Below are 23,669 nucleotides of genomic sequence, written 5' to 3'. Positions count from 1 at the left end.
AGGCTTGTGAAACCCTTCACATGTTTGCCCCCTCCCTTTTTAAGATTGGAGCACAAGGGATTTTGACTGGTGTGTGGTCACATCCTTCTGTCAAATTTGGCACATGAGGCAGATAAGTGGAGCCAAAAAGGTTCTGCATCCCTGCTTTAAACCAACCAATTTATCTGTGCCATGCATAATTTTAGATTTGTAATGCTAGTATTTTATAAGGTTCTTATGATATTGACCTAGTTTATCTTAATTTCTGTAATGCTTGATTAAGTTCTATTAAGTAAAGGAAATGCATTTACTATCTGCCTGGAGACTTGTCCTTGAACACTACATTTACAGTGTGGTGACAGTCTGGAGACTTGTCCTTGAACACTACATTTACAGTGTGGTACATTTTAATGTGGCAGTTGTAGAGGGAGCTGAGATAAAAAACTTAGTGTCTGCTACATAGAAATCAGGCTTAGATTTTTTTCCTCAGAGCATATCTGGATTTTGAGCAAGTACTGTGGACACCATCCCCTCTGGTAATTTCTCTCCTCCCTCCAGTCAGATCAGTTCTTCATCCTAAGAGACATAGATAAATCACCCATGCACCCATTTCACTTATCCAAGGGATCAGCGTAAATGTCAAATCCAAAAGAGGAGGGTCTCTAAAAGCTCACAAAACAAATATCACTCTTCCAACTTTCTCCTTCAGCACTATGTACCGGTACTTTTCGGGGGGGGGGGGGGAGAAGGTAACCATCCATACACCCTCATGACCAAGGCGGCCAGTGAGGGAGGCAAGGGATTAAGACACTGTGGACACCAGGGGTCACAATGGCACTATTATGATGGCCCTTGTATTACTTAGAGTAGGAATGGCGGATTTCAAGCCCAGGGGCTGGCTGCAGCTCTCAAGGCCTTGGGACTTTCTCCAGGCCATATTCTCTTCTCAGCTGCACCTCACCAGCCCAGCTAGAATATGTCCTTGAACTCTGATAATGCTTCTTGTTTGCCGGGGTGGGAGAGCTGCTGTTAGCATGTTTATAGAAACTAAGCTAAAATTCATGTTTATTGCTCTGCCCACTCTGGCCTTGCTAAGCTCTGGTGTTTGGCCTCTAGAAGGTTGCTTAGACTGAAATAGAGGCTGAAGAGGGTTCCCCCCCTCTAAGTTACTGTTGTTGGCATCCGTCTGTATGCAGAGACAGTGGTGTGCACCTCTGGGGCTGAAGTCATACTGCAGTGTTAGTTACAGGAGAAGTAGTACCTCCTCCCGTAGTGACACTTCCTGCTTCTTCTGCAGTAGTTTGTCCACCTTTGGTCCCCACCCCACCCAAGTTTTAAATCATTAAAAAAAACCCGACTCCTGTCCCACTGATATTCTGTTCTAGAATGACACAATCAGTGCCATTCCATGCATGTTCACAGGAACATTTGTTTGGCCTTACTCCCTAGTAAGCTTATTCAGAACTTAGGGACATTAAGTGCAAATACGTGTAATAGCACCGCAGCACTGTTTTAAAGCCATGAAACTCACCAGATGACATTGGGCCAGTCCATATACCTCAGCCTCAAAGAGTTGTTGTGAGGATAAAACTGGGAAAGAACCATACATGCTCCTGGATAAAAATGTAAAAAACCCCAGTAAATTAAAAAAAACACAGCCCACTACTTTGGGGACAGAATCTCTGAAGAGAAAAATAACAGGGACTTTTTACTCTTTTCTGTCACCTATCATTTCTCTCAGTTCCTACAATTTTGGTCCCACAACTTCTACTCTCTGAAATGTGAAAGGGATGGGGATTTCTTTCACCAAAGTATTATTTACTAATATTTTCCAAAAAGGGAAAAAAAAAGCTTACAACACTTTATTTTTAGACATTTCTATATAACCATAAATAAATCAGTTAGGGGCGCCACAGAACAGTCTATTTACGGTTCTTATTCACCATCATAATTAGAGGAACATTTTTTTTTAAAAAAGTCATGTCCTGGGGGACCATCCGCAACCCTCATTCGCGCAAAGCTGGGGGGGGTTCAAAACGTCCTGCCGGTAACCCAACCAGCATTTAGAGAATCCCTCTAAGTCTGCGTAGAGCGCGCGGCAGGCAGTTCCCTTAAGCGGGTGAAGGAATGACGGGGGAGAGTGGGCACTGCAGCTTCCCTTGACGCTACGGAGTTTTCGCAGCCGCGCGGCCAACCCCTCCCTCCCACTCACCCAGCGCGGCGTTTTCCTATATAATAACATGCCGCCCACTAAAACAACATGGCGGCCTCGCTCTCTGGCCCCGGGCTGTAGGCGGCGCAGCGGCTCTGCGGGGTTTTGTGGCGAAGAAGCCCTGGCGGGGGAAAATCTCCGCCTGTGCCGCCTCACAACTCCCGTCTGCGGCTCCTCCCTCGCCAACTGAAGGGAAGTGTGTGGGGGGAAGAGAAAGAAACCAGCGAGCGGGGGTGTCCGCGCCTCAGGCTGCCGCCACGTCTCGCGGGCCCCCGCTCCTTTTTCCTTTTTCTTTTTTGTTTCTTCCGCGCCGGCTCCTCCAACCGCCGCCTCTGCTGATTCCGGGGGCGGCCTAGAGAGGTCGCCGTTGCTCTGAGAGCGGCTGGCACAGGAGCCGAGTGAGGGGAGACCGCGCCGAGAGAGGGAGCCGGCGGCTTGTGGGCGGGAGAGCGGGGTGGCGGCGGCGGCGCGAAAGAGGGACGAGGGGCGTCGTGTGAAGAAGAAGCGCCGCTTGCGGGCAGCCAGCAAATTCCTCCTGAGGCGGCGATACGGAGGGAAGCTGAGGGGGGGAGACTGGGGAGAGCCATAGCTTTGAGGCGGGCGAGGAGCGGGGCGTCATCGTCTTCGTCGTGGATGTGCCTCTGAGGTAAAAGAGGTTGCCTGAGGTAAAAATAAAAAAAAGCCGGCGAGGAGGAGGGGACAGACGGAGGCGATCAGGACACATGGCGGCAGCGGCAGCAGCAGCCCCGGGGCTGGTTTGACAGAGAGGAGCGCTGCTGCTGCTGCTGCTGCCTGCGAGGGAGAGAGGATGTCGCTGCAGCCTTCAGAAGCCAACTCGGAGCTCCTCTCGCCCGCCGCCGGCGACAAGCGGCTGTTGCTGGGCTGCAGCGCGGAGGAGGGAGAGAGAGCGGATTCCCCGGCGGAGGCGGCGGGATCAGAGCAGGACGAGAGGGCGGCGGCGCTGGCGGCTGCGGAGGAGGAGGAGGAGGGAGGAGGAGGAGGAGAGAAGAAACTGCCTCCCCAGCTGACGGAGCCCAGGGCAGCTTCTGGGGTATGTGTGCATTATATGTTTGTATATACCAGCTCCTGGTTCTTCCTAGCGGTCTGCTGCAGCAAAACAGCGGCTCCTTAATAAAGGCTGGCAGACTGATTGCGGCAAGGCTAGTAAAAGCTTTCATGGACAGCGCCTGAGATGCTCTTTTAAGGGATGCTGGAAAGCTTTCCCCGTCCACAGATGCTTCGCTGCTGAGCTCACCAGGAGATGCCGGGATGAATGGCTCGGCTTCAACTCCCGTGAAGAAACAGCTTAAGGACAAATCTTTCCTGGTGGTAATGAGAAGCAAAGGGCACGAAATTCACGGGAGGTTTTGTTTCTTTTCCTCCCACCCTCTCAGGTGTACACATAATATACATGTTTCACTAATGTAACAGCACCCAGTGATTGGCATCGATGGGGTTTTTTTTTGGGGGGGTGGAGGGAGGTTTTTTTTTTTATAAACTTAGAGAAGTAGCTGGTATTTAACGGTCCTGCCATTTTTGGCTACATTGTCGGAACAATTAGCGTGCTGAATGGGACAGATTGCGTAGGCGTGGTTTCCAGGATTTCTCTGTTCTGGCACGGAATAAGATCCCAACACATTGTTTTTCGTTTTAAATCAAGGCCGTTATAACATCGATGTATCAACAAATTAGTAGCATGAATTAAATATCTGTAAGTCCAGTGAATAAGTATCAAGGAAGATTTTGTCAAGACTGTTTGGGAGGAAAGGGGACTGCAGGGGATAATTGAGTTCAGGGGGACACTTTAAGGGGAGCAAGGATTTTGCTATACATACACATTAAATATAAATACACTGTGAATGAAAGCTTGAGGTCATTAAGCAGGTAGCAGGACAAATTAGGGGGAGCACCCAACACCCTTTGAAAGTAACTCCAGGAGGTTGTGTTTTGAACTAGTGTGTACCATTCCAACGGGGCACAATTATGGTATGTACTCGTATTTAGAATGCATTAATGTTTATAGCATTCTCACCATTTAACCTTAATTTCTCAGCTATAGTTTCTCTCATAGTTTGATAGCTTTGAGAGACTGGAGATTGCTTTTGGAGAATGCAATTATAAAGTAAACAGTTAAGCAACAAATGAATGCTTAGAATTGCCTAACTAGAAACAAAATCATTGGTCGAATCTTGGGGGGTTGATAAATCCAGGTTAAAAATGTGCCTAAGAAAGGCCTGGAATGTTCCCCAAGATCTTCCATGCATTAAATGACATCTAGCCACATTTCCATAGACTGATTATACTGCATCACAAACAGTGAATGAGGCACCCCATACTTATTGGGGTAAGAAATACATGATCCACTGGATCTTAAATGCACACCTGCCAAAAAAGGTTAACAGCAACAAAGGGGGTGGGGGGCAAAAGGAAAGGTAAGTAGACACTTTTTAGAGAAGGAGAAGGTTATCTTTCTATTATGCATCACTCATTTGTGTTAAAAAAGCTACACGAATCTCCCTCACTTGAATGGTAGAGTGGGAGGGAGTGCTCAGCACCTAGAACTTTTTCAGAATGACTAAAACAAAACTTTTTAGAAGTGCAAAATGGCACATGCATGAAGAAAAGTTGTTAACCAATGATGGGCACTGATATTTTGGCATCCTCGTTCTGTGGAAGATTTATGATCCCAATAAAATCACTAGCTTATGGAATAACATCCTGTATCAGTGTCAGAATATTGTGGTTTATTGCTGAGAACTTTACTTCCTTCCAACAGATGCCCTACAAGGTGGAAAGGCATGTGGATCTTCACAGCAATTGAGTGACAGTGTGTATTTGCCAAATCTAACTGAGCACATTATGGTACTGCAGAAGAGCCTGTTCTAAATATCTTAATAGGCCAAAAGGCTCATTTGAGGAGAATTTGAAAAGCTATACTCCATGTATCCATGGCCCCTGTGCTGCAAGGCAGCAAATCTCATTCTGCTTCCTGCTTTCTGTTCTTCTCCTACTAGTGGAAAGTGCAATTTGCCATCTGGAGAAAAAAGCAGCAGGGGGTGAGAGTCACTCACCAGCCCTTCAGCTAATACTAAGCATCCTTTTTCTTCCTAGCAAATAATTCTAGAACATTCACAGTAAATGTAGACCAGGGTAGAAAATTATAATCAAGCACATTTGTGGGGATGATGACTCAAGTCCTAATTGTGTGAAAGTCTTTTGTAAACTCAGATTGAAGTTAAGTGCCTAAAAATTAAGAACATAAGTTGCCTGCTCAGATCAGGCCAGTGGCATTTCTAATCTAGCATCTTGTTCTCACAGTCGCCAATTGAAGGCCAAATTAACTGCACCATCCCAAGAGGCCAATATTGCGGCTAGATTCTTAACATTTGAGGCCAACTGTAACTTTTAAAAGATGTTTTATGCTAATGGTTTTCAGAATGTTTTCACTCTGTTTTTGTTTCATTTTTAAATTCTGGATGTGTTTGCCCTGGGATTCCTTCAGGAGGGCAGGAGGGATACAAATTCAATACATAAATAGTACTTGGGATCAGGGCTGTCTTTATCTGAGGGTGCAAGGGGTGCGGGGCACCCAGGTGCTGAATTCTGGGGGGCGCCAGGCCCCCACCGCTGAAGCCGCCTAAGCTCTTAACTATCTGCTTGTTATGAAATAATAAATAATTTTGATCAAGCTAGAAAAACAAAATACATATATACCTAGGTATTACCGAAATGTATACCTACTGTTTCACTAAAGGACTTTCGACTTTGTGTGCTCATTTACCAAAGACGTCAGCGGCAGCGCTTGTCATTCACATTGCGCTGTGCACGCGAAATTAACTCTTACATCAAAATATTATGTTACGTATTGTATTGAGCTGCTATGCGGCAGCGGGGTCAGTGGCATCGTTGACACGACTGATGTTTCTCCTAAGTAGTTGCCTAAACATTACTTATAAATTTAAGTGTGGTGGTGTTGTATACTTAAGTATAAGTGTAAATAAATGAGCAAATAAAAAAGTTTGTTTCTTTTCCTCCCTTCTTTCGTAAACAGGAGATAAGGCTTAAGCGTGGTGTCTGACATAAGCCTAATAAAAGTTAATTTGGGGGCTAAACTAAATTTGGGGGCACTGGGCACATCTTTGCACCCTGGCGGCTAAAGACAGCACTGCTTGGGATTGTTTCCAGTTGTGTACAATGAAAGTTAAGTGCTGAAGCTCAAATAATTAAAAAGGCTTACCTATGCATTTAACACTGAAATCTTTGTTGATTGTCTTGTTTTGTGCGTTACAGATATCTGTAACGTAAGGAAAGGGAGCACATCTATTTTAGAAGAATAACAATTGTACGTCTATATTTATTTATCTGAATGGCTTGGGTGGAGGTGGCAAAAAAAGGAAGTACAAAATGTGTTAAATATAACTATGTTACAGAGATGCTTCATTGTATCTAGGGAAAGTAACAGATGGAGAAGAACACAATGATATTTTGGTAACAAACGTCAAGGCTTATAAAACATTTTGAAATGAGAAAAGAAGAAAGAGCTATTGAACTGGAGCCCATTTCTCACAAAGGAGTTTTTATTTAGTGTTCTAAATAAGAATTTATGCCTTAATTGTTTAATGTATAGCAACAAGCACTCAAGTTGTAGATCTCTGAATTAATAGACAGGAATGTATTTGACATAATTCTGTGGACACATAGAAGAACCATAGAATGTGGTTTTGAGTAGAAAATCAATTTCTTGAGAATCTGCTTTTTAAAATAAAAGACATGTTTCTAGCCCTTATGGATGCAGATATATGTGGGGAATTGGAGTAGAGCTTCGTGAGAGCCCTGTAACTAAATACAGTGGTACCTTGGTTTACGAACTTAATCCGCTCCAGAAGTCCGTTCTTAAACCAAAGCATTCTTAAACCAAGGTGTGCTTTCCCATAGCAGTGGAGGACTCAATTTACAAATGGAACACATCAGCAGGAAGAGAAACATGTTCTTATTCCAACGCAAAGTTCACAAACCAAAACACCTACTTTGGGTTTGCAGCGTTCTTAATCCAAGTTGTTCACAAACTAAGCTATTCTTAAACCAAGGTACCACTGTATGCTTAAAATATGTCAGCAATGCCTGCTGAAGTCTTGGGAGCAGTAAAGATGGCTAAATAAGATTCTCAATAGTTTGGATATGGGGATTTGCCTGTTCTAATTGTACTTTGCAAGTACTTTGGCCACAATATGTAGGACAGTTTCTCTCTCATGAGTTCCTTCTTTTGGTGACTGGACCAGATGCACTACTTTTCATCATCTTCCTCTGACCCTGCCTGCCCTCTCCTTTCTCTGATATAACAACTTTAGATACAGCTTTGACCAAGCTGCTTCTAGAACCTGAATAGCTTTCAAAAGAGTATAAAAACATGTATTGTGCATTCTGTAGGTACTCCAGACCCACACACTTCAGTATCCTATATTGTTTTGTTTGGCTCAGAGGCACTGAATTAAGAAAGGACAGGGAAGTGCCATATGGCATGCTCTAAACCATTTTTAGTATGTGGGGTACAATTCTATTTTTGTACCAAAGCAATCCTTTTGTAGTTAGTATATGAGAATCCAGCCTACTAATATTGGCTAAATAGCTCTTAATTTGTTATGAAATCAAATTGATGGGTGCTTTACTGTAGTTTTTGAGAAAGAAAATAATTTATTTTAAATGGTGGGTGACGTTATTGCAGAGCTTGTGCAAGTATTCCCTCTGCCCAATGTATAGGTGTTTTTTTTCTGTCTAAGAACAGCTATCTTGTGTATATTACATTCTTTTTCTGTCATGCTTTATCACTGTAATAATTATCTGCCCTAATTCATAAGTAGTTGCATACAGCAAATGGTATGGTTTTATTCTAACCAGATTCCTTGGTGGCAAGGGAAAAGGATATCAAGAATACTGTCAGAACACAATAGGATAAATGATAGTCACTAACATTTTATTTCTAAGTAGATTGCCAGCAGATGGTGGGATGAGTCATTGGCTATTTGATTAGATAGTGACAATATTGTCATCAAAAAACTCACATACAGTTATTTACTATGTGGAAATACGTCAAAAAAATTCAGCTCTAAAAATGTTTTCCTTACAAATACATTCCAAGTTAAAATATGAGATATCTGTGATTCAAGCTTTATGCAAAATGTTATATGTTAAAAGCAGGATATTATAAGAATGGTTTGTGTTAATTAAACCATGAAATTTTAAAACTTTTATCTGCTTAACTTTTAATTACTTTTATTTAAAGAATGTTCTTGGGAAATACAACTTCAATACAGAACAAAGCAGTTATGGTTAGAGTATGCCATTCAAAGTATATGCTCCCTTTCTAGTTAAAACAAAGCAAAGGGTTAAAGAACTAATCAGCCAAGTATCCAAGTTTAGAGAGTGGCATGTTGTGTGGAATATTTTTGCAAATGGCATTACTCTGGGCTCATCTAGTTCTCATGGTTCCACCTTTATCTGTCCTTTAGGAGGAGAGTTCTGGTCCGGGGGTTCTTCCATAGGTGGTCTCTTGCACATCCAGGCTCCAGAGAGTCCTCAATGAGTTTGAGGACTTAAGATTTTCATACCGATTTTAACATCTACCGTAGATTCCGGCGTATAAGGCGACTTTTTAATCCCAGAAAAGAGGTTAAAAAGTCGGGGGTCGCCTTATACGCCGCGTATGGGTGGCGTGGAGCGGAGCGGAGCGGAGCCTGCCCCCGCCCTCCACTGCTGCGGCAGCGGCTCCGAAGCAGCAGCAGCGGGCGCCGGGCTCCGCGCCGGGCGACTTTCTCCCAGTGCGGAGCTGCCCAGTGTATTAGGCGACTGGGCTTATAAGACAAATCCCCAAATTGCAGCTGCTAATTTGGGGGGTCGTCTAATATGCCCAGTCGCCTAATATGCCAGAATCTACGGTACCTTTAGAGAGAAAAGTGTCTGCATATACTTTTTTAGGGTAGAACCTGCATAAAATTTGGTGTACCTAATAACTCCACTTATTACATTTTTAGTGTATATGCACTAATATAATATGACACACAAACCAATTTGGAAAGAGAGGTGTATGAATGTAAAAATGTAAACGTGTCAACACTGTGTCAATATTAAAAATGCGTGTTTGATTCTCATAATGCTTGAAGTAGCCCTAAATTCCACTGAAATCAATGGAACTTGTATGTCACAGCATTGAATTGTTTTTTTCTAATTGCAGAGCTTGGAGACAGGACCAAAAAATGATATTTCACCATTCAGCAGTTTCATTTCCACCATCAGCCAGAAACAAGAAGATACTGGAAGTGGAAGCTCACCTACAGAATTTGTTATTGCAGATATAAAAAACGGTAAGAGAACAAAAGTTTCATTATTTAGCCATTTGTGACTGCAGGAGCTACTTGGTGCACTGTTGTCAGTAGCTGTTTTGTTTTTTGTTTGTGTTGTGACAGAGCCTTGGTGCTTGCTAGTAGAACTGTGTTCGTGCAAAGTACTCTAAAGTCATAATAAATGACACAGCACAATAAGAGCTAACAGTCTAGCAAATGCAAGTTAGAACAGATAAATAAGTCAGTAGGGAGTTTTAGGATGAAATAGCTACAGTGAGTGTAACATTGACAGTGTGCACTTTGTGCATGTAGTAAGCTTTTCAGTGGCAGTAATCATAGCCTGCTGCCTGCTTAGCTGTTTTTAAATGTCAAGATTTTTTTTCTATTGGCAGTTTAGAAGAAGTGGGGTTGTTGAAAGAGCTTGAGTAAAGATAGTTTGGATGCTTTGGAAGGCCTTTTTTTGAAAAAGGGTGTAAGAATACAGTGGTACCTCGGGTTACATATGCTTCAGGTTACATACGCTTCAGGTTACACACTCCACTAAGCCAGAAATAGTGCTTCAGGTTAAGAACTTTGCTTCAGGATAAGAACAGAAATCGGGCTCTGGCGGCGCGGCGGCAGCAGGAGGCCCTATTAGCTAAAGTGGTGCTTCAGGTTAAGAACAGTTTCAGGTTAAGTACAGACCTCCGGAACGAATTAAGTACTTAACCCGAGGTACCACTGTAGTCAGGGTTGAGTTGCCATCACAGGCAGACAGCAGCGGCAGAGGAAGCCACTTGGGTGCCCATAGGGGCAGGGCACACCCTGGGGCCTCTGGAGTCTGCCTGCCTCCACCCACTCAGCCACCCTACAGCTGGGGGGGGGGAGACAGCGGGCGGACCGTTTGGGCAGTGCAGAGCCGACGCGCGCCCAAGCCACCGTGTCACTCCCAGGAGAGACACGTGGCTCGGGCATGCTGCAGGCCCCACGGTGAGTGCTGCCCGGCATTTTGTCACCCTCCTCAGTGGTGACACCCAGGGTGGTCCACACCCACCTCCTTCCTCCGCCCCTGGCAGAGGGAACTGTTAAATTTACAATCAGAACAGTATGGGTGAATATGACTGACATTGGGGGCAAGTCTTTTTTTTCTCCTTTTAATCCAACAGGATCTGTACTGCTGGTTAATGTTAAACACTATACATAAGTATTTGCTGTTGCTGGATAGGACAGCTGAAAAAACTGCCACAGGAATTGCAACTGTACCTATGATAACACAGGTTTTATGACAGCTTTGCCCATTTGAATATATGCTAGAATATGGTTGGAAGGGTTTGGGTGTAGAGCAAAACTGGAAACTGACCCTTAGAATTCTGAACTAGAATTGTACCATGTCACGTCGTGACATTTGTATCAGTCATTGAAGAAATGGCACTGTTTCATACCCATTCATTTCCAGTTAATGCTCTAATAATTTAGTCTCTCTTCTCTTATCAGAAATGCTTTGTTCATCAGATTTTTCATTAACATTCTTGCCTCTCATACATTGGTTAAGTGATTTTTGCATAATGTAACCAAGCAACATTCTCAAAACCATTATTCAGCAGTACAACGCTTTACAAATCTTACCATTGCTTAAACAGTTCCAAGTATTTTTAGAACAGAGTTCAGGAAGTATTTTAATTATTTTTATAATCAATAGTTTTCAGTGTATATAGTATTCTTTAAGGTGCTGTTGTAAACTGCACGACTGGTACAGCTATTTAAAGCTTCTTAAAATTTTTACTAATTAATTTAGTATGTTATTGTTTGGTGCTTATTTCTAGTTTGTTCAAAGATAATGCTAGAAAGGGTGTTGCTGTATTTAAAATCAGTGACACTGATGTTCAGAAGCATAAGGATCATGAAACATATTATTTTAAGTCACATGAACAAAACCTTTCTTTCCTTTTAAAAATTATATTATCCCACTGAGATTAGTGATTTATTCAAACTTTTCATAAACTCCCAATTTAATTGGTGTAGTAGAAGGTTTCTTTTACATTCTTGGTCTTAAAATATGAAATATAGCTCCAGTTTGAAAGGAATTTGAATGTTACTGTGTGCCTCAGGTGCTGGAACTTCATAAGTGTTAATTCTATGACTGGGTTTAGACATAACACTAGCCTATGGTTTAACATTATGAGAACAAGCCTCAGACTCATTCACTCCTCTCTCCTCCTGTATGGCCACAGGAAGGATATTGGGAGCTTTTGTTTCTGTGGCTTGTCATTCTTTCAAAACTAGGACAAACTGTAATTAGTCTTACCTATGGTTTAGGGAGAAAAACCAGAATCAAGAACCACAGTCTATACAGTTCCTGGCTCATGGAAAGTGCATCTGATAGTTTTTGGTAACTTCCTTTCCTCTTCAGCTCATCCCTTCCCACCCCATCCCATCCCATTCGGACAGTCCCTTCCTGTTGGGCTCCTCTAGATCCAAACAAAATTATATATATATGTATATTTTATGACTTGCACAAATGTATGGGCATGAGGTATCACTGCAACCTAATCCTAGTTATGTTTATGTGGAATTTCAATGGTAGTTCCTTTCAAATATGCAGGTAGGTTCAGGTAGACATAGTCTCTATATTTTAGTTTACTTTCGAATTAATTATTTTAATAGTTGCAGTTTATGATTTTTTAAAACTTTTGCTTCTGAATCAGCAAAAGAGCTTCCATCCCTTGGCCACGATGTTAGGCAAAAACAGCGCACCTCTGTAGATATACTTACAGCAGAAATGAAAGTTTCAGTCCCACCAGAACATCCTCTTCCCATCCAAACAAAAACTCTAATAGACTTCCGGTAAGTAGCATTATTTTGTGTATATGTACTGCTAATAGATTTATTGATATGTTCTTTTTAATTATTCTAATTAAAAATTTAGATGTTGTATCCAGCAACCAAACAAAGCTTCTAATATTTATACTAAACTCCCAAATGGGTCATCTTCTATTGGAAAATACATATTTTTTCATACTCTAATTTTCTGCAACTATATAACCTGTGAATGCATACCAAGGAATAAATAATTCAGCTCAAAAATTTCCTTTAAATGAATGTATTTTTAACTGGAGATAGATGTAGGAGATGCTAGGAGGGAGCAAATATGTTACATGCCTTCCTCCCAGTTCCCAGGGATTCCAGCAGCCACTTTGCTAGAGAATCTTTGGGCCACAGCAGGTGAAGTAGGAAATAATCCCATCTCAGACATGACTGCCAGGGTGGCTGCTGCTGTCTCTCACAGCCTGGTGGCAGATGGAGGTGGGGGTGGGGAGCAAAGACATTACATGCATTTCTCAAATGTTACAACATTAGGCAGATACCTTGGGCACATTGTGATTGAATGCTTCATTGACTCATGGATTAGCTATGTTTGGTCCCTGCTGTTGATGCTACTTCCTCGACTGTGCTCCCTTTTGTGATCATGTGGCTTGTCCCATCACAATGGATGGCACGTCTGGCACTCTGCCTCTGCTACTGACCCATTATGACCTTGCTTGGATAGCATGCAACTTAGGGACAGGAGGCCTGGCATGCATTCTCTGCTTCTGTGATCTTGTTTCCTAGTGCAGATGGTTCATGAGGTAGCTGGCTGGCTCACCTGCTCAGTGGCTGTCTGCTGTGGCATGCAACCTCTGCTGCTGTCTTGCTAAGGTGACATGGCATGGCACACAGTTGCCATCTTGCTGCTACACATGGATTATGTTCAGGTTGGAATGAAAGGCCAGCTACATTGCTGTGTTCCTGAAACGTCTTGTGCCAGGCTGGTGGGTAAAAGAGGAAGAAATGGCAATTTGCTCCCAAGCACTCTGGAGTGAGCACTGGAGAAGATGGATCACTGCTTTGAGCATATCAATTTGTACCTAAAGAACTAGCTTAGGTCTTCCAGTAGCTTAACTTTTAGCATTTTTCTTTTTAAAGAACTGACCGTGTGTTGAATCACAAGCTGCTTGTGAAATTTCCTTTACTAATAAAAGCAGCTTGCTATGGGACATGGGGAGCTTTTGTTCTAGCAAAACAGAGCTGCCTTGGAATATGTGGAAGAAGCTGTGCATTTCTTTGGATCTCAGCTCCTTAGTTCCTCATTATTTCATGCCTAGCCCTAATGGTCCAAAGTATGTAAGGTTCTCAGCTTTTAACTGCATTTATGGGTGCTATTTTTACATGAATGTAATTACACCTATTTGAATGTAATTTGGATTTTTAAAATTTATGAAAAAGAAATTAAATACAACTATGGGATACAACCTGTATTTATATTTCTGGGTGTCTAAAATGTATTGAAAGCTGTTTGTGTAAAATATTCTGCTAGCTGTATAATTGGTTGCATTTTGTGCTTTCTGTTTAGGGAAGACATAGAAAAAGCTAAATTATCAGGAGACTGGAAAACAGTGTATGATTTTTATTCAAAAACGTTTGATTCTTTTCCAGAAATCAATACTGCATTTAAGGTAAAAACCACCATTATCACCACAAACACATCTTAATTCGCTTAAACATTAACTAGCAATAATGCAAATATATGTTTTATCTAATATATATAATTAAAACAAAGCAACCAAAAGTAGAAGCTAGATAAATTAAGGAAAATGGCATGTTTAAAATCTAATTTTGTATAAGAAAATAGTAAAACTGGATTTTTATATTGGTACATGAAACTGATTGTTAGACCATTTTCACAGCGATTAGTAGTGTTATACTGCATTTTTCATCTATGACGAGATTACTGAAACCCTACAAACACAGCAATCCCGGAAGAGTAATATATATGAAAATAGCATGTACGCTACACACAAGGTTGGAAAACTGTACCCACACCACAAGATAGTGCTGTTACCAATCTTTTGGGGCCTACAGGCACAATTAGAATCTGGAATGTGTGTTGTGGAAACACAGCCTGCTCTGGTTGCTTCTCTTCCCCCACCCCTCCCTGGGTCACCCCACTCCAGATAAAAAACAAAGTTCACACCTTTTTGCCTTTGAATGTGATCTGGGCAAAAGTTTAATTCAGTAGAATTAAAACAGTTCCTCTTGAATTTGCATGATTTTACACAGGGTCTCCCAAAAAATCCACTATAAAATTAAAGCTTATATTGATACAGTAAAAAAAATAATCTGCCTCTGTCAAGCACTACAGAAAACTTTAGTGAAGGTGTTGCAGGCACAGATTCTGACGGATTTTTAAAGTATTTCATTAAACGACCTCAGAAAAAAACCAAAGCAGCCAACAAATCACAGAATCCAACTGTAGACACATGTGATCAATGATTTGATGGTGATTTTCAGGGGATCTCATAGAAAAATTATGATAATCCATGTATTGGGTCCCTGTTTTTGTGACACAGCAACACTGGAAAGCACCAGATTTGTAATGGTTATGCTTCAATCAATGGTGACATCTGTGATTTGACGGATGTGGGCTTGGGGAAACCCATGAAAAATCAGGCAATTAAAAGTTATCAGTTGTATTGGATGTGATATGAGTATGTACCCCTGCCTTCTTTCACTCTCACCCCCATAGCTCTCCAATTTTCCCCAGTGTCCCAGATTGCGTCTCTTTTCTTCGTATGCTTTCAGTCACTCTACTTTCTGTTCAACTGCTCATGTGCTGGTTTTGAAAGGCACATAGAACTGAAGGTGGGAGTAGGAGAGAGCATCACTCTCCCTACTTTATATAGTGTTTCATGCACCCCAGACTCCAAGTGGCAAGAGACTCCAGCGGTTCCTGTCCTTACCCAAGGTTTAGTTACCTTGGAATGAAGGTCAATGGAGACTGTGGTGTCTTTAGGGTATATGGTTTATTTACACATGTATACAACCTGAGCATAGGATGGAAGGGCTCTCAGCATTCTCCAACAGATCTTGCTTCCCTATTAGGTTTCTAGGGAAGTCCCTCCAAAGCCATAGCTTTGGTATTCTGCCTACAGAAAAAGTCAAGCCTCTGTGTCTCCAGCATCCAAGGCAGCTGAAAAACTCACACATGTGCAGCTCCACTTGGCCTTTTGTTCTTTGTCCTATGATGACATGGCATCCAGCCTGGTGAGGTTGGAAAAAAAATCACCCATTTGTCTCTATGGCAACAGGGGTCACACTTTAAAATGCTGATGATGGTATTTAGCTGAGTGGGCTAAAGCCATTAGCTTAATAAAGAAGCTGGTCTGACTGGTTCTGCTAGATTCTAAACCTCCCAGATGCAAAATTACAGGCCTGGAAGTGGCCTATGAATAGAATGACACCCCCCCCCCAATTCTGTAGCAATACTTTTCAAGGGAGAAAAGTAACCACCCCATCACCTCCATGAAGAAGGGGGCAGTGAGCAGATGAAGGCTCAGAGTCTTCACAGGTGCCAAAGGAAGTTGTCAAGGGAATCATTGATGCTGTCATGTCTGACAATGCTAATGTTCAGCTGGTGTGGGATTTAATCTAATCACACTTACCCTTTTACAGGCAAACTTCCATTGCATTTTTAAAATGAAACATGCTTGCAAGCAACCACCCAGTTTAAGTCTGGCCAGAAGTTATGTTAGCAGATTCTGTTATCAGCAGCTGTTTCCACACAAGGGCAGTACTGGTGGCATTCCAGTGCATTTAAAAAAGAAAGGACAAACTATGGATATAATGCCTTAATCTTTATGAACCTCAGTTCTTGGCTCCCATTGGCTTATTTTGGGATAAGGGTCATCTATTAAACGTGAGACAGAGGAATCAAGGCAGTCTGTTTCAACATCTGTCTTATGCCCATTAAAGCTATTTTAATTAATTAAAGCATTTCATAGAATCATAGAATCGTAGAGTTGGAAGAGACCACAAGGGCCATCGAGTCCAACCCCCTGCCAAGCAGGAAACACCATCAGAGCACTCCTGACATATGGTTGTCAAGCCTCTGCTTAAAGACCTCCAAAGAAGGAGACTCCACCACACTCCTTGGCAGCAAATTCCACTGTCGAACAGCTCTTACTCTTACTTCAGTACTAATGGAAGCTATAAATACCATACATTTAAAGAAAATCAAATAAAAGGATTGCATATGGATAGTTTGTTATACTGCTGAACAAGCTGTAGAACTTTATCTAACTTTTGACATCATGTTAGGGAGAAAATAAGACCAGAGGAGCAGGGCATAGTGGATCCTTGCCACATTCCCAGTTCTGCTGGCCAGGGCAGAGAGTTATTATTATTTATCTACAGCATTTATACCTTGCCCTTTAGCCAAAAAGCTCTCAGAGTGGCTTACAAAAACCAGTTCTAAGATGGTCTATTCCTTCAGTCTCACAGTTTTTTTAAAATATGACACATGAATAAAAAGGAATGGGAAGGTGGAGGGGAAAGCAGACTCAGTCATAGCCAGTGTTAGTGGCAGCTCTGACCGTCTTGCTCTTGATGAAGAGCAGATCCACCCCTGAAGCACCAAACAGATCCAGGAGCACAGCTGGATGACAATGTCCAGGCCTGGAGGGCAGGCAGCTGCTGCCCCACAATTCTTCCCTCAGCCAATTTGATGGCAGTAAGAATAATCAAAGGACTGGGCTTGATGGAGTTACCTTCTTCGTCAATGTCAGTGGTAGTGGTAGTGGAGGAAGGGCAGGTAATTCTTTTTTGCTGTCATCTTTCAGGCAGAAAGTGGGCCACCTTTGGATCCAGAAGCACAATCACCCATTCACCCTTTCTTAGAACCTTGCAGCAGCAGATTGTCCCTGCTTTAAACTAACCCCTGCCAGCAGTGTGAATTAAAGGTTAGGATCTCTCTCATACAGCCAACATGGCATTGGCCATGTAGCTTGTAACATGCCTATTAGCTGGCATAGCACCAGCAATTTGATGTGGTTTCCAGGAGAAAGGTTGTGTCAGTGTAGTAAGGTGTGCTGTTTGTATCAGAATGCAAAGAATTAATGAAAATATCAATTTTAAATGTTAGTTGTTTTATATTGTTTTATAAATGATGCTATTACAGAATGTGCATTTGTAATGCAAGTTTGAAAATACCTCTGGCATAACAAATCTCATGAAACAGCTCTTTAATATATTTTCACAATTTGCAGAAAAATATTGATGCCCCTTTTAATTCCATTGAAGACTGTGGAGTTGATGCTAAGTTTGTGAATGCTGTTTATGATGCCTTACTAAGTTCAGTAAGTAAAATGATAGTGTATTTTTCCACATTTTGTACATTGAATATACAGTTGTGTTCATGTACAAATTGTAGTTTTTATAATATACGACAAACTTTTAGTTCAAATATAATCCGTGTTTTCCATACACTGAATAAAAAATGCTTATGTTAGTCTAAATGTGTAGCATAAACAATGGAGCAGCAATATACACCTCTTTCTTCTCCTTGTGTCCCAGCCTCTGTGCTTTTACCTTAAATCAAACATAGTTGATGGACATAGGATGCTATCTGCATTCGCCAATAATATACCAACCATTCACCACCAGATAGCAGAAGGGGTAAAAGCTGCCTGTTGTTGCCAGTCATGTGATAGCAAATACATGGGAGACCAGAAACTACATTCAGATCTATATTACCCAATGGTACAGTAGACAAACATGTCCCTGATAATCCCTGTTGGAAAGAGATATAAAGACATGGAAACAAAAGAGATAGTTTGATGGGGTTCATATGAGAAAAAATAGGAATTATCAACTTAGAAGAGAGACTACCAACAGGAGATTTAAGCAATAAATTGATAAATGGCTTGAAAATACTGAGGATTCCCTCCCCCTGAATTTTAAAATAATGACTTGTGTTTTATTGTAAGAATGGAAACTATTTTGACAAGAGCATTGTCTTATCATCATCCAACCACAGGACTATAATGATATCTGTAGAATTTGCTTCTGTGATAAAATGCTGGTTGTGGGTTTCTCTCTCTCTTTCTTCATTTGTTCTAGCCTCAAGATATCCAGAAGTGTGTCCTCAAGGGAATAATTAATGGTTTATTACAGGAATGGAAGGGGTAATTATAACTTCTATATACGTTTAAATTGTGCAAGTCATTTAGAGTGTCTGCTGAGATGGAATTTTGGAAAATTAGTAACTTGTAGCCCAAACATCAAAGTCCTAGGTTGAACATCTTCATTTAGGTTTTGACAACAATAACTCTTTTGCCAGATGCACACAATTTATATGAGGGCAGAAAAGGGTTTGTAAATTGTAGGACTGAAAAGGCATAGCATGCTGCCATAAGAATATACTGTCATATTTCTTTGTACCATCCATATGTGTATAATAGAAGAATGAAGTGACCCATTTAAAACAAGTCAATAGTTTTTCATATCATCATTTTATAGTGCTATGCTAGATTCCAGGATACTGTTACTGACCTCAACATTCTTTGGATTCTCCATCCAAACAATCATACATACAATTATTATTTTTTAAATGCCTAAATAAACTAGGTGAAGCTTAAAAATAAAAACTTGGACATAAAGAACAACAAAACAAGCCCCTAAAATGAAGATTCCAATGAGAAATTAAACTGTATCAGCACATTTTGTTCTGTTCTGTGTGGACTTCATTGAGATTGAGGATATCCTTCCATTACAGAACGGTGTATTATCACAATTTAAATATTAAAAACAGAGGAAGAGCTCTGCTAGATCAGACCAAAGGTCCATCTTGTACAGCATCCAGCTTCCTAAAGGAACCAGTCACATGTTTTACATGCCTAATGACTCAATGGGAATGAAATTAGCTCTATACTAGTCCAGGGGCTGTTGGTGTACTTGGCCTCAGACAGATGCCTCAAATGCGCCCAGGACTCAACAAAGCAGAAACAGATACCAGTGTCAACTCACAGCCATTAGAAAGTGTGTTATACTTGGCATCATTATCAAATCCTTCAGCCCCTTAAGGCACATCTTCTCGGGTTTGCCCCCTTGTTTCCCACAACATAGATTCTCATTTGCCATTTTGCCACCCATTCACACTGTATGGAGAGATCCTTTTTGGGCTCTTCTTTAATTTGGTGTGATCTTCAGACTGCACACACTCAAGAAAGTTAACAAATGTTAAATGGTACCACTCTCAATACATACCCCACCTTGACGATTCTGGGTGAAATTCAATTAAGTTGTTGCACAAGCAAAATGAGATCCACTTAGGCAAAGGGACATTCCTCCCTCTCCTTCCTCCCCACATCCCCTCCTTGCACCCCCTACATCTGCTCTGAAGTGTTGGGGAAACCCCAGAAGATGTTTAGGATGAGCAGACATGGGGGAAATCCCATTGCACAAGCAGACTTGTTCTGCTTGCACATAACCCACTTAACCTTATGTTGACTTGCACCCTCTATTTCTTTTTGAGAACTGCTGTTTATTACTACCCTCTGCTTCTACTTATGATGTTAATGTTTGTCAGTAAGCCCTGCCACTCTGTTTGATTTGGTTCTTTAGACACTGTCCTTGAAAACAATCTTTCACATATCTGGCCTACATTTTTTGCTGTGAAGAAAGATTCAAAGAATTCATTGGGCATTAGATTTATTCCTGTTCTCTCATGGCCTTTTGAGCTACAGTTTCCAAACTGATTATAAAGGGTACTATTTTCAAGCAAGCATGAATAGTAACTGAAAGCTCACAGAAATGGGTACAAAACATTTCCCTTAAGCAAGAAATCTCCATCAAGTTTGCATTTTCTGCAAAGAACTTTTAAGTTATGAATCTGCACACTTGTAGATAGGTTTGTTCCAAATATAGGTCATAATGGAGAGAACCACACAACTATCTTCGGGACTTGTGTTTCTCAAACAGCAACCTGTTATGCTTTATGTTAGCATATAATTAAATGCAAGCAATGCTGCGTCTTCTAAAGAGTTCTTCATATGTAACTAATTGGAACATTGTTTTCCTTAATTTTGCTGATATAGTAAAACTTTTAACAGTTTAGAAGTCATATTCCAGAAGTTGTAGGCTACTCTATACACTTAAATGTGGAAAGACTACATTGTTTTTGTGTATGTGCTTGCATGTATACATCCTGACAGGTGAAAAAGGAGTTTGAATTGCATGTTAAATAAATTTATGGCATGCACACATGCTGAAATGGTATGTTTCATTCTAGGACCGTTTATTTGCTTTCAGGCCACGTACAAAAGATGATCTTAGAGCATATTTTGTACTAATACAGGTAGGAAAAGAACCCTTTATTTATTACCAGGGAATATGTGCACCATTGAAGCCCTTCTGTTGATGTTCATTTTGTTCTATGCTATTTTGACTTACCCCTAATTGTTCCTGTGTGGCTCTTTGTATGTTTGCAGTGCTCACGCACAAAGCATAGCACAGCAACAGTGAGGAACAAGAGACCCAAGGAAACACAAATCAAGTTAATTTTGCTGTTTGAAAAGGCATATTGGCACATCTGCTTGTAATGGTATTTGTAAGTGGATAGGCATATAATTTTATTGCTTGAATTAGCACATTGGTGTCCTAGTAAGTGAAATTTATTTACAAGTAACCATTTATTCCTATCTACATAAAAATGTTAGGCAGTTATTACATAGTCATTAGAGGATTTGTAGTGCCTCATCACAATCCTGGATTTGCAGGAAGTCAGAGTGCAGCCCTCATTTTAAGCAGATTTTATATGTGTATATTGTTTTAACTCTATCAATGTTTAATTGTATTTTAATGGTTGATTTTTCTATGTTTTTAACAGTTATTGTTTTCTCTGTAAGTTGCCTTGAGTCCCATCAGAGGAAAAGGCAGGGTATAAATAAATATATAACAACAATAATTGGAGGATTTGAAGTGCTTTATCACAAGCCTGGATTTGCATGGGGTAGGGGAGTAAGATGGAAAGCAGGTTGCATAACACCAGTCACCATGGCATGGGAGTGGGAAGGGAGGGATACTGACAAGGAAAAACAGTAGCAGAACTTCCTGTAAAGCAGGGGTGGTGGGAACAAAGAGAAAAATAAAAGTTTTAAACAACAGCAGAAGTTGAGTAAAACATGGATGGAGACAAACTTAGAGAAGAAATGTGACAGTTTTAACCATAGCAGATGTTTGAGAAGCGTGAGCAGGGGTAACATGGGGGGAAATGGCTGTTGAAAGCAGTGTTTGAGTACAGTGAGAAGGAAGTTGGGAAAGTCTTGATCTGTTATCTTTCTGATGTTAGTTTCTGTGTTGTGCCCATCTCTGCTGTTTGTTAAAGCTGGTTTGTTTTTTCTCCCCATTCCTGCTTTACTCAAGCTTCAGCCATTGTTTAAAACCACAATTTTCATCTCGATTTTCTTCCACCCCAGCTTTACTCAAACTTCTGCTGTTGAATGAGTTCAGCAAGGAGGGTGAAACACTGAAAGAGGGGGAAATGGCATGTTTTAAACGACTCCTTCCATTCCTCAGCTGCCTCATGTGAGAGAGATAAAGGATGTGGAACCCTCAAATATTCCATAGTACCTTCCCACAGTCATATATTTCACTCCTGCTACCATGTGTTGTCTTCAACATGACGTTCCAGATTTAGTGCCATCATTCATAAGAGATACTTTGCTTGTTAGTACAGTATTTATTCTGAATGACTACACTGAATCTGGAACTTCATGTTGTACACCCATATATGTACAACATCCATCAAGTGAACTTAACATTTTCTAACTGAATAAGCTAATGGACGAACTTGCTCTTAAGTGTCTATTAAGATAAAGTACCATATATGAACATGATGTGTGTGCAAAGAAGCTGCAGAAAAGGAAAGAGGACGTGGCATAAAAATGGGGTTGGTATGTGTACAGGTGGAGAGAAGGAGATAGGAAAAAGGGGGGTAAATGTGATAATGGGGTATGTGTGCAAAGCAGGCTGCACAATAGGAAAGAGGAAAAGGTATGAAAATGGGTGAGATGTGTGCAAGGTAGAGTTGAGAAGAGTGAGGAGGAGGGTGGAGGGAAAGGGAAAGCGAAGAGCTGAGTGTCATGAGGGTGCTGATGGCATCTTGACCTCAATCTTCTAATGACCGCTCCCAACAGCTTCATGTCAATTAAATTTGTGCTGATTAAACAGCATTAGGGATAGAATAGTGCCCTGTGGCACATCATAGCATAACTTCCAGGGAGCTGAAAAGCAGTCTCCCAGTGCTACTGTATGGACTGAGTCTAATTTGTAGGCCCAAAAACACTGTAATACAATGCCCCCAGTTCCCATATTGCACTCCCCTTATCCCTCTCTGTAATTGTCATCCATCAGAGTGATCAAGGCCAGCACAGTGCCATGACCAGCTCAGAACCAAGACTGGAACAGGTCTAAAAAAATCCATATTATCCAAGAATGGTCGCAGCTGCCCCATCATAATTCTTTCTGCCACTTTCCCCATGAAAGAGGTTTTTATGATTGGTCAATAGTCCTTCCTGGCCAAGGGTTTCAGGACTGGTTTCTTTAGGAGAGGCCCCACCACTGCCTCTTTCAAGGCAGCAACAAGCACCCACGCACACAATGAAACATTAGCCACACTCTGGACGCATTCAGTCAAACCAGCATGCTAGCTGCATAACGATGCTTTGATATATTTTATTCTATGGTGGTATAAAAATACTTTTATGAATAAATAAAGAAATAGACGCAATCAGTTCTTACTATGGTGATTTTTGTAATAGTATAAAAATAAATTACAACCAAAATACTAACAAAATGTTTTTAATCTTTTACAGAATCCTCTCTTTAGTACCACGTCAACATTTGTTATTTATGCTCACTTGCTAAGACAGATTGCTGCCTTAACAGAAGGCGATCATCACTTCCTAATTCACTGGTTTAAAAAGTAAATCATTCTCTATTGTTTACAATTAGAAAGTGTGTGCTTCCATTGCTAATGGGATTTTATTGTAATATGTTAGTTCTGATTAGGTCAGCTCTTTATTTTATTTTTTAAAAAACCTATAAAATGTACAAATTATACTATATTTTTCTATGCCTAATCTACTCCAGAGTTCCATCTGATACCTACTAACAGACTAGAACTGGCCCACAGAAAAAGTTAACAGTTCTGCTACCTATTCTTCATACCACTTTAGTACAGATCAATAGAAATTTGTCAACTATTAAATACTTTTCATAAAAAGCTATGAGTTCCACTAACATTCTACAGTTTGCTTTCTATCATAAAAATGACTTCAGTATATTTC

General features: G+C 41.0%; 1 protein-coding gene across 2 annotated transcripts in view; it reads left to right on the top strand.

Annotated features, from left to right (window-relative positions):
- The window catches only part of HECTD2 (HECT domain E3 ubiquitin protein ligase 2), a 58,652-nt gene that overhangs the window by 22,360 nt on the left and 12,623 nt on the right, over nt 1-23,669 (top strand). The window contains exons 1-8 of one of the 2 annotated variants that reach the window (XM_083443667.1): nt 2,098-3,242; nt 9,420-9,549; nt 12,213-12,351; nt 13,898-14,000; nt 17,589-17,678; nt 18,442-18,506; nt 20,632-20,677; nt 23,196-23,305. In XM_083443667.1, the coding sequence (XP_083299793.1) occupies nt 3,000-3,242; nt 9,420-9,549; nt 12,213-12,351; nt 13,898-14,000; nt 17,589-17,678; nt 18,442-18,506; nt 20,632-20,677; nt 23,196-23,305 (926 nt within the window). In that variant the 5' untranslated portion in view covers nt 2,098-2,999. Of the gene's footprint in view, nt 1-2,097; nt 3,243-9,419; nt 9,550-12,212; nt 12,352-13,897; nt 14,001-17,588; nt 17,679-18,441; nt 18,507-20,631; nt 20,678-23,195; nt 23,306-23,669 lie in introns of those variants that run through there. The other variant, XM_083443668.1, reaches the window with a different exon arrangement.

The sequence above is a fragment of the Podarcis tiliguerta genome (assembly GCF_965153285.1).
Source record: "Podarcis tiliguerta genome assembly, chromosome: 5".
Lineage (NCBI taxonomy): Eukaryota > Metazoa > Chordata > Lepidosauria > Squamata > Lacertidae > Podarcis > Podarcis tiliguerta.
This window is presented reverse-complemented; position numbering and strand designations above follow the sequence as displayed.